Source organism: Notothenia coriiceps, unplaced genomic scaffold, assembly GCF_000735185.1.
Source record: "Notothenia coriiceps isolate Sejong01 unplaced genomic scaffold, NC01 NC01_scaffold00003723, whole genome shotgun sequence".
Lineage (NCBI taxonomy): Eukaryota > Metazoa > Chordata > Actinopteri > Perciformes > Nototheniidae > Notothenia > Notothenia coriiceps.
The window spans coordinates 863-11,066 of record NW_011336424.1 but is presented as its reverse complement, the minus strand read 5'-3'; the positions used below and the strand labels follow the sequence as shown (position 1 = coordinate 11,066).

The 10,204-nt window shown below is 38.3% G+C and overlaps 1 protein-coding gene across 1 annotated transcript; it reads right to left on the bottom strand.

The window, feature by feature from the left end:
* Nucleotides 1-2,367: 2,367 nt before the first annotated feature.
* LOC104941692 (gap junction beta-2 protein-like) lies at nucleotides 2,368-7,926 on the bottom strand. Its single transcript, XM_010766825.1, has 2 exons — nucleotides 7,785-7,926; nucleotides 2,368-6,119 (listed from the first exon to the last, which is right to left on the bottom strand). Exon 2 carries the CDS (start codon nucleotides 6,084-6,086, stop codon nucleotides 5,286-5,288), a length of 801 nt encoding a protein of 266 aa, XP_010765127.1. The 5' UTR covers nucleotides 6,087-6,119; nucleotides 7,785-7,926; the 3' UTR covers nucleotides 2,368-5,285.
* Nucleotides 7,927-10,204: the final 2,278 nt, after the last annotated feature.

Below are 10,204 nucleotides of genomic sequence, written 5' to 3'. Positions count from 1 at the left end.
ACACACACACACACACAGAAACAAATACCTACACACACACACACACACACACACACACACACACACACACACACACACAGAAACAAACACACACACACACACACACACACACACACACACACACCACTCTCGCTGCCTGTCAACTGTAACACTAAAGCCACAGGGATCAAATAGAAGTACTTTACTGTAATTACGAAATATAAAGATAATACGATAGTGTATGACTGATTCTGCTTTGAGAAATAAGCAGTTTTTAAGTTTTTAAAAACACCAAATGTGGATATTGTAAATTAAAAAGATTTGCATTGGTCAATACCAAATAATCTTCAAATCTTTTTTTGGTTAAATCAATAACTCAGTCTTTAAAGTCTCATACAAATCCAAGTTAATGTCTTTAAATAGCTTCAATTGTTAGAACAGTCCCAAATAAGTTCATAAAAAAGAGAAAATAGGCATTTTAAAAGCTGAATCCAGAACATTTTGCCAGATTAATAACTATTAATATACTATAATATAACTATAACTATAAATTAAACAATTATTAATCTACTAATCAACACCTTTTTTTTGCACTACATCTGAAATATAATGTCAAAGATTTTATACTAAGTAAACTAAGTTTGTACAACAACATTTTCAGTTTTTGGTAAATCAAGTTAGTCTTTATGGCTACATATATATTCTCTGTCCGCTTATGGAATATGCATTTGATAAATGTGCTAGGAGAAAGGTAGGGCCTGTTGCTATCCTTTACATATTTTAAACACGGAACAAATAATATTCATACAGCAAATTCAACACACAGAGGAGAAACTTACTAAAATATTCTTGAATTAAAGGTAATAAATCCATCGACTAGGGCTCACAATATGTATGACACCTGGAAGAGAAAGAACATTAGTCATTGGACAGAAATTAATTTCCTTTCTTTAAGGCTTTGAGTTTAAATAAAACTGAGTACATAAAACTAAAGAATACATGAAGAAGTTCTGTAATTTCTATAAATAATTGATACAAAATCTATCCAGATTACACTAATGAAGCTTCTAGATCATTTCAAGGAATTTCAAAATGGTATGGATTTTTTTTTTCTTTTAAATACTTAATACAAATATAGTTTTTTAGGATAATAAGTGGTATAAGAATAGGGAACACTTAAACCCAGATAGCCATGTACCATTGGCTGATGGCTAAATTATTAATGCCATTCTTTGACAGATTTTCTCTGAGTTTCACAGGTATTTGAGGCATTTCTGCCGGCTGGTGGTGAATGTTCACAGGCAGAGCCAGGTTCAAATACAAAGCCATACCTGCAGCAGGCTGACAATACAGACTGTGCCAGAGCCCAGACTCCCTTTAAGCTTTGTCAGGCTTTTGTGTCCCTGCTTATTGTTTAGTCAAACCGAAGCCATTCTTAATTAACATGAGATAACACTTCATTGATCTTACTTCCCTCAGCCTAGGATATTCTTGTCATGGCCGTTTTTATCCGTCATACCTTTAGATCGGAGATGTCATACTTAGATAGGGAAAGCAAATCCATCTGCCATCTTTGGTGCCATCATTTGGGTTGGAAAGTGTGTAGACCTGCAGCGACCCTCCCAACCTGTCGCTTCTCTCTCAGCTTTTTTTTTTTTCAAACCCTGCCTCTCAAACTCTCTCGTGCACAATCGTCTCCGGTCTCGTTCTTTTGTCCCCGGTCCGGTAACTTGCGCAAAAGAAAAAGTTGTCCTTTTGTTGTTAGTTTTTGGAGGCGGCTTGGAGTCGGAGATGGGGCTCGGTCAAACGGAGCTGCCTCCCGTTTCCAGCCATGTCTGGACTGTCACATTGTGTGACCATGCATGAGTGAATCCACAGAGACCATCAGCCTGTCCGGTGACACACCACGCCCCTGACAACCTCCCCAAAAACCTGCCCGAAAAGTGCGCAAAAAGGTGCCACCAAAACTTTCCCGCAGTTTTTACAAAATGTTGATGTGGTATCTCGGGACAAACACTTGAAAAAACTACACAACTTTTAAGAAACCACATAAAAAAATCATCAAAGCTGCGTTTAAAGTAGGAAAATGTTATTATATTACTTATTTAAAGGGGAATAATCGATCAAATCCTATTGAATTGACCAAATTTATAAAAATAAAAAAAACCGTTACTTTGAGAGATTCATCAAAACATGATATTGGCTTAGGAGTAAATTGTGTGGAAAAAAAGACAAAGTGAGGATAATGCAGTATTCTCTGATTATAATACAATGTTAGTGCATCACCCATATACCCCCCCCCCCACCATACGCACACACACACCTGCAGTTAAATGAGGCAATTTGAAACATACAACAGACATACTGTACATATTTTTTTACTGATTTATGAAAAAAAGCCTCACAGCTAAAATAATTCAATGATCAAAGTGTGAGTATGATGAAAACATCTCAGGTACAAAACACAATTACAAACATTTTTTTTATTTCGTGCTCAGAAAAAACTGTCTTGTTATTAGTAGGCTATGTTTGTTTCCCGTTAGAAACAGACTACTACAGAGTATGTAAGAACATCTGGATAGAAAATGTTATAATCTTAAAACTGCAAAAATCAGGTTCATCCCTTAAAAAACTCATCGTTGCTATCACAGTAAATGTTGCATCAAAATGTAATTTGGCTGTTACAAAAAGCAAGAGGTTAAAGGTCAGTGTAGAGCAGACACACAAACACAAGAAATGTATTTTAACTCACACTTTTCTGTCAATCTACATACAGAATACATTGTCTGAAATCCTGCATGACTTGGCATTTTTCGCTCAAAACTTTTCCTTCCTGCTTACAAAAGTCACCATAACTCTTCCTGCTGTATCTCCACAGAACTGCATCAGTCAAAACATGTCAACACATATGAATACATTGACCAAATTGTCTCACATATCCGTCATCCAATCGTTTCTAACCACAATTCTTCGTCCACACAACACAGATGTGACTAATCCAACTCAGCTATTCCTGGATGGGGAGGGAGGACAAAGACATTTTCACTTTGAGATCGGCCGTAGTTCGTCACGTTAAGAGGCCGAGCGGTGATTAGTGCTGAGGCTAAAATAAGGCACAGGCGGAAAGCTGATACAGCCAGCTGGGGTCAGACTGCGGCAACAACACAAATCCAAAATATAACAGGAGGATCTGAACGTCACGGATGAACAGGACAACTTCTGGACTAAGTTTTTCAAACGCTTGATTATTAGCTTCAATGTTAACTTGAATATTGGGGTGAGGAATCAACCGATGATAATATAAATTACCTTTAGAAGCAATGTTATAGGAATTTTTGAAGTTGAGATCCCAAATGATGATCCTAGATTTCAAATACAGTCTCGGAGAATAAAAAGATCTTCAGAGGGCCAAAGAATTTAAAAAAAAATGTTGAGTGAAATGTCTTGAAATTTCAAAATCTTCATGATTTACTTTGTTTTAACACCATTTAGTATTAGTATTACTAAATGAGTATTGTTGCCTCATTTTTTAAGACTTCAATATCCAGATTTACATGAATTATGCAATATAGTAACTGCACTTTGTGACTGAAGAATAACAGCATCTTTAAGAGTCCAAACTTATTTAAAAAAAAATATTTTATCACATGGCGTGCATTTGTGAAAATAGGCAACACATTTTCAGTGTGTTTAAGTTATTTAACTCATGTGACGACACACTTCAAACACTTTCAGTTCAAGTAAAAGACATTCTGATTGATTGAACAGCATTAAATCTGTACCGTGGTGTAAGATTTCATCGTGTTATATTGAAGTCAGCATAATCTTAACCTGTGCAACACACTTATCTGTAATTATAAAACACAAAAACTCTAAAAAGTTATTCAACTATGAATTTTCAAACTTCAAGCTACAGTCACTTGATTCAATACAAACTGCTTTCATCAATTACTGTAAACACATGTCAAATATAAGGTCAGCTCTTGTAAACTAGACACTAAAAATGTAATCTCAAAGACACTTTTTGCTTCACTTTTCATGACTTCATTGGTTCTCCTTCCTCTTGTTCGACATCCTTCAGCCTTTAAGGACAGTGTTTGTGCTCTCAGGGGTTTCTCTCAGAACCACTAGGTGTCAGTGTCGACCCAATCTTCTCTGCTTCAAAACATTAAAGCAACTTCAAACTGTTAACAATAAATTAAAAACCTTCCATACAACTCTATCAACCATGCGTGAAAAGTAAGGTGACACTTGTGATAATGTGGATGATCCGCATATCCAATATTTTTTATGAAAATACTACCTGAAACAGGCTCTTTAAAAAAGGAACACTTCACCCACAAAATGGTCATTTGTACATCAATTATTCACCCTGTGTAACCTTCAAATCTTGAAGAAAATGGGATTTTTCTTGCATGCTTTCACAGTCAACTAATGCTGGAAAAATCTGGATGAATGGAAGTCAATGGGTGCTGCATTGAAAAACAGCAAAACGATATCAAACCTTCAGTCAAAATCTCTCATACAACACATGAAGTATAATCCAAGTCTCAAAAACATGAATATTTTGGTTAAATATTACTATTTAAAAAACTGTTGCAGAAATTGTCTAGCTCGCGTCGGCTCACTTCTTGTATTTTAAAGTGTTTTGAAAAAGTGAGATTTTATTAAAAAAAGCATGTGTTTTAGACGTAATACACAAACAAATGGATGAATGAGACTTGGTTAATAATGCATGGGTTGTATCAGTTTGTAAATGGATGTCTGAGACAGATTGCCAATGTTGACTAAACCCCCATTTACTTCCATTGATGCACATTTTTCTTTAAATCCAGGTGTACTGTAGTTCTTCAAGAATTGAAGGTAACAAAGGGTGAGTAGTTGATATACAAATGATAATTTAGCCGGTGAAGTGGTTCTTTAAGTAACACTCACTGGTATCCTACCAGATTTAAAATGACACCGTTATATGATACATTCATTTAGATCTTTTGCTCATCAGGGAAGACAGCCTTTAGTGGCACATTAGAGTCAATATGTAGGACAATGTAGGAAATAAGCACACGATACAGTGACTTCCCTACACATGGGGGTTGGAGGTCGGCTACATACACTGCTGTCTACCTAAAAATAATCTCTGTTCTGGTATTTCCCGTCCTCAAATCTGCTTCACAAGCTGTTACACCTTCTGGATGCTCATCTTTAGAGCCTCACTACCAAACTGTGGACACAGACCGTGACCATTACAGATGTTTGGATTTACAGTTTATGCTTCTGCTCTTCTCTGGTAACACCGCCATCGTCCTTCAACACATCTTGTTGCTGGTGGTAACTGTGCTGGAGGACAACAGCATCTCGTTCTTCTTGTTCTGCACATTGGCATTATCCAGCATCATGTTGTCCGTGTACGCCAGTCTTCTCTTTTTGCCCCTGGCGGAGCACCTCATCAGCGCCTTGGCGATGAGGTAGCTCAGCTCGGCCACGTTCAGCACCATGCAGATGGCCGACGAGGACACCATGAAGATGGTGAAGACGGTCTTCTCCGTGGGCCTGGAGATGAAGCAATCCACCTTGTTGGGGCACGGCCACTGCTCACACTTCACCAGCCGGGGCATCTGGAAGCCGCCGTAGACGAAGTACAGCGCGTACATGAAGCCGCCCTCGAAGACGAGGCGGAAGAACAGGCTGGAGGTGTAGGTCCACCACAGAGGGCCTGTGATGGGCAGCCGCCTCCTCTTCAGCGTCTCCAGGTCCAGATCCGTCAACTTATCAGTGCCGTTGGAGGACAGCATGGTCCTCTTGTCCCCACGCTTCCTGTAGGCCACATGCATGGCCACCAGCAGGGCGGGGGTGGACACAAAGATGAGCTGCAGGCACCAGAGGCGGATGTGAGACACGGGGAAGAAGTGGTCGTAGCAGACGTTTTTGCAACCGGGCTGCTGCGTGTTGCAGGTGAAGTCCGACTGCTCGTCCCCCCAGACGCTCTCAGCAGCCAGAACCAGGATCGTGATGCGGAAGATGAAAAGGACGGAGAGCCAAATCTTTCCCAGACTGGTGGAGTGTTTGTTGACGCCGCCCAGCTGGGCGTACAGCACCCCCCAACTCATTGTGAAGGAGAGGACTCGGGATGGTCAGGCAACCTGCAGGAGGAAGGAACCAGCAGGTTAGCAGTGAAGAAACACAACTTCAGGGCGCTGATGAAGTACATTTGAGAGTCTACCTTTATCGCAGATTTATCTTTAAGGTTAAAAGTTGTAACTGTTGATGGCTTCTTGTTGTAGTTCTTGTCTTAACTTTTCAAAATGTTAACGTTTGGAAATAAAGTTTTTTTTTTTTTTTTTTTCAAGGCACCAAACACCTTTCCAAGGGGCTATTTCATAGACATTTAAAAATTCAAAACACAAACTTTGGATTTTTTTGCCAAAACATATTGGTCATTATCTCAGCTTTATTTTACCATGAATAAACAGTCACCATGCTTTTAGCATTTCATGATGAAATACCCGTTTGAATATTCATTATTTGTCAGAAGAGTAGCCTTGGACCTTTTTTCTCGTTTAAACTTGGGTGTTCCCAACCAAGGAAAGCAAATTGATCGCACTTTTTTTGAACTTCTAAAAACTCCAGACCATGTATTTATTGAACTATTTTTTAGAGGGCAAACAATACATGACACAGATCAAGAGTGGGTCTTAAAATAGCTTTCCAGGATTTCCGGGAGATTTATTTTTGTTTGTTTCATGCACACAAAGTGCTTTTCCCTCATTGGTTTACAAGAAACCAAACATACAGTTGTAGAGGTCGACATTTTTCATTACGTAACAACATCTACAGCTAATGAATGAACACAATATATAAATAAGTATCCACTACTAATTCTACTTTATTGTTATTTTTAAACATTGATAGTTCCCTAAAATATACTGAACTGGGACCTGCTTTCAAAAAGCACATCACTCTTCTCCATTAGACTGTATGTAACGTATACGTTAATGTATAGAAGCAGTAAGACATCTTAAAGTGCAAACAAACCTGTCTTTTTCCCTTCTCTGGAAAAACAAGCCTAAAATCTTACTTTGATTCTTTTCTCTTGCTTTCCTTGAAAGCAATGTGAGAATAATCAATATATCAACTGTTACTATGTGTTTTATTAGGTAATTTGTATAGCCATATGTTACGAAAGGATGTTGTCTGGCTACGTAACTAGAGAGTTATTCTCCCGCTCAACCAATGGGAGAATACTTTATGAAATCTACAGAGATATGATGTTATAAGGGTTGGTGATTGATGTGTCGGGGGGCAGGTTTCTTCTGCCTGGGGCTCACAGAGTGTCTTGCAGATTATTTTCGGCTTCTCCTTCCTCAAATTACAGAAACCCGTCAGCAATCAATACTTTTTGCATATTAGTTATTATTGCAAAGATGCGATAATAGATGAGCAGGTCTCCCTTGAAAAAGAGATCAATGATCTCAATGGGATAGGCTACACCTGGATAAATAAAGGTTTGAAAATGCGAAGATTTTATTATTAAAAGAAAATATTGGATTTCTCTGTGATACGATTCATGGTAATTTGCCTTTAACTAAGGGCTAATAGACAATGTTTAAAAAGTGTTTTGATTACTTGACATGTGCCTGCTATTTGTAAATCAGACACAAATGATACTACATAGGATTCAACATTTATTTAATGATTATTTTATCCAATATTATAAGTAAAGCCAATTGTTGAGGTTGTTAGCAGACATACGCGAAATTATATGCAAGGAGTTCACACATGTGAACCTGATAACAGCGGGAACTCACCTGTCTTTGTGGAGATTATCCACCCAAAAATCAATCAATGACTTTCCATTGAGACCAAACCAATTAATCCTTATTATTTTGTGAAATGTTCCCCGCGCTCCTCCAGAGGGTGGCTAGTGCGTCTTACAGCTGAGTGTGAGACGCACCTGAGTCTCGAGAGGCTTTTCATTCTGAGGGAGGGGGCGGGGCCTCTGAGGGAGGGGCCACACACACTCATTCCTAACTTCTGCTTTTCTGTGTGTGTGTGTGTGTGTGTGTGTGTGTGTGTGTGTGTGTGTGTGTGTGTGTGTGTGTGTGTGTGTGTGTGTGTGTGTGTGTGTGTGCATGATGACGAAAGAGATGTATAATAAACAGATGTGAATTGTCATAAGAAAATGTGTCATTTCATTGGGTTGAATCTAATTGGTGGAGCCGATGAGCTGCAGGTGTGTTATTGTGATGGAAGAGGCACTAAGGTAACTAGAGCAGTAGAACAGGGTTTATTTATAGGTACAAAGCATGAGCATCAAAACAAACTTGAGTAAAATTACTAAACAGAAAAGCCCATTTCAGAATATTTGACCATTCATAATTACAACTTAAAAACCTCAGATTTATATAAACTCATGTAGTTTACACCATATCAATTGTATCTTGTAAACGTGTTTATATCTTTCATTATCAACTTTTTAAAACACAATATTTTGTTATTATATTTACACATTCATATATATATAAACATTTGATCCAACATCCGATTTAAAAAAGCTTAAAATACACCATTTATATTGTATATTTTTGGTACCCTTTCAAACTAAATAATTAGTATATGTACAAATATACTAATATTGTAATGTTTACTGTGTTGAACCTATAAACAACACAATATTGTATTAATGTACACATTGACATATAATAATAATTTCTGTCACCTGTACACCACATCTGGCACCATCCATTATTAAATATACTGTATAAAATGTTTATATATAATTTGTTTTCTAACATTTGACAGATGTAGTCCGCACAGTAAGATCATGTGATGGTCGGATCTCACTGTGAAATGAAACATGAGCAGAGCAGAGAAGTCACAGTGAGGAAAACTCGTGACGTGTTTCCATTCAACTTTTCCTGGGATCAGGAGCTTATCAGTCAGCGTTAATGAAGCGCACATCATCCATTGTTTCTGGTGGAGGGAACAGAGACCACTGCAGGATTTCATTTCATAGTTTTATTATTTTATGTGAAAAGGATCCAACATGTTGTGTTAAGTCACTATAAAACGATTACGTAAACTAAGTATTTCAAGGTTTTTATTAGTCATGATTTCACATTCTTTCACAGATGATCATTATGTGGTGAGAGGATTTAAATTCCAGTCCATAATAACCACAATGTTAGTCTTAATATCACGCAGACGAAAATATTAAATGTACTGTAGATTTGGAAAAAACTTGATCGCTGCTTCCCTAATGGGTAGATTTTTTTATTAAAATACTGGAAGTTATGTCCGTTATTATCCATAAAAGGCACATGTATTCATTATCACTTAACAAATACCAGACTGTTTTCAAAGATATCTTTTTGTGAGATGTCTGTCAGCTTGATTCTTATCTTTTTACCAAATGTCACAGTTATTTTTCTGGTTTTTGGGCCCTTCCCCTCAGTGGTCCTTCTTCAGTTTGGCCAGAGCCATGAGCAGCTGGTCCCTCCGCTCCATCCGGGCCGACAGATGCTGCGGGTCGTTGGGAACCAGCTCACACATCTCCTGTGGACAGAAAGGAGGCAAACGTGTGAGAAAAAAATAATTGTAGAACACTTTAAGGTAGGGCTGCAAGAAAAAATAAATCATTTTCATTATTGGTCCATCTAATTATAGTTGGTTTAGTCTATGAAAGGTCAGAAAATGGCCACAGACCCAACATGTGACAACTTAACATTTCATGTTTTGATATATTGGTATTCCCACCTCACGCGAACCATGAGAAAAAACTGCTTTTCAAGTGGACACGGATCAGTAAACCGTGCCCTGGTATGACCCAGTGTTTACATTAATTAAATGAACTGGACTTTAGGGTCTAGTGTCCTTCGCCTGTGTAAACCTCCTCCCACTTGCAGTTTGTGCAGAATGCTGCAGCTTCTCTTTAAGGAACAAACATGAAGAGGCACATTTCCCCGTACTGGCCGAGCTACACTCTTTAAGGTTTGATTCCTAGACGCAGTGGGAATACCGTGAGTGTAGCATCATGTGTTTTACCGAGACTTGGTTGCACACGCTCATCCCTGATAATAACACGGCTTTCCCCAGCTTCACGAGTGTTCGGGTGGACAGGGACGTTATTCTGAGCGGTAAGAAGAAAGGAGGAGGCCTATGTGAACGAACGATGGTGTAATCCTGGACATGTTACTGTGAAGGAGCGTTTCTGTAGCCCGGACATTGA

Coding starts and splice junctions, on each gene's coding strand:
- LOC104941692 (XM_010766825.1), bottom strand. CDS start 6,086: ATGAGTTGGGGGGTGCTGTACGCCCAGCTGGGCGGCGTCAACAAACAC.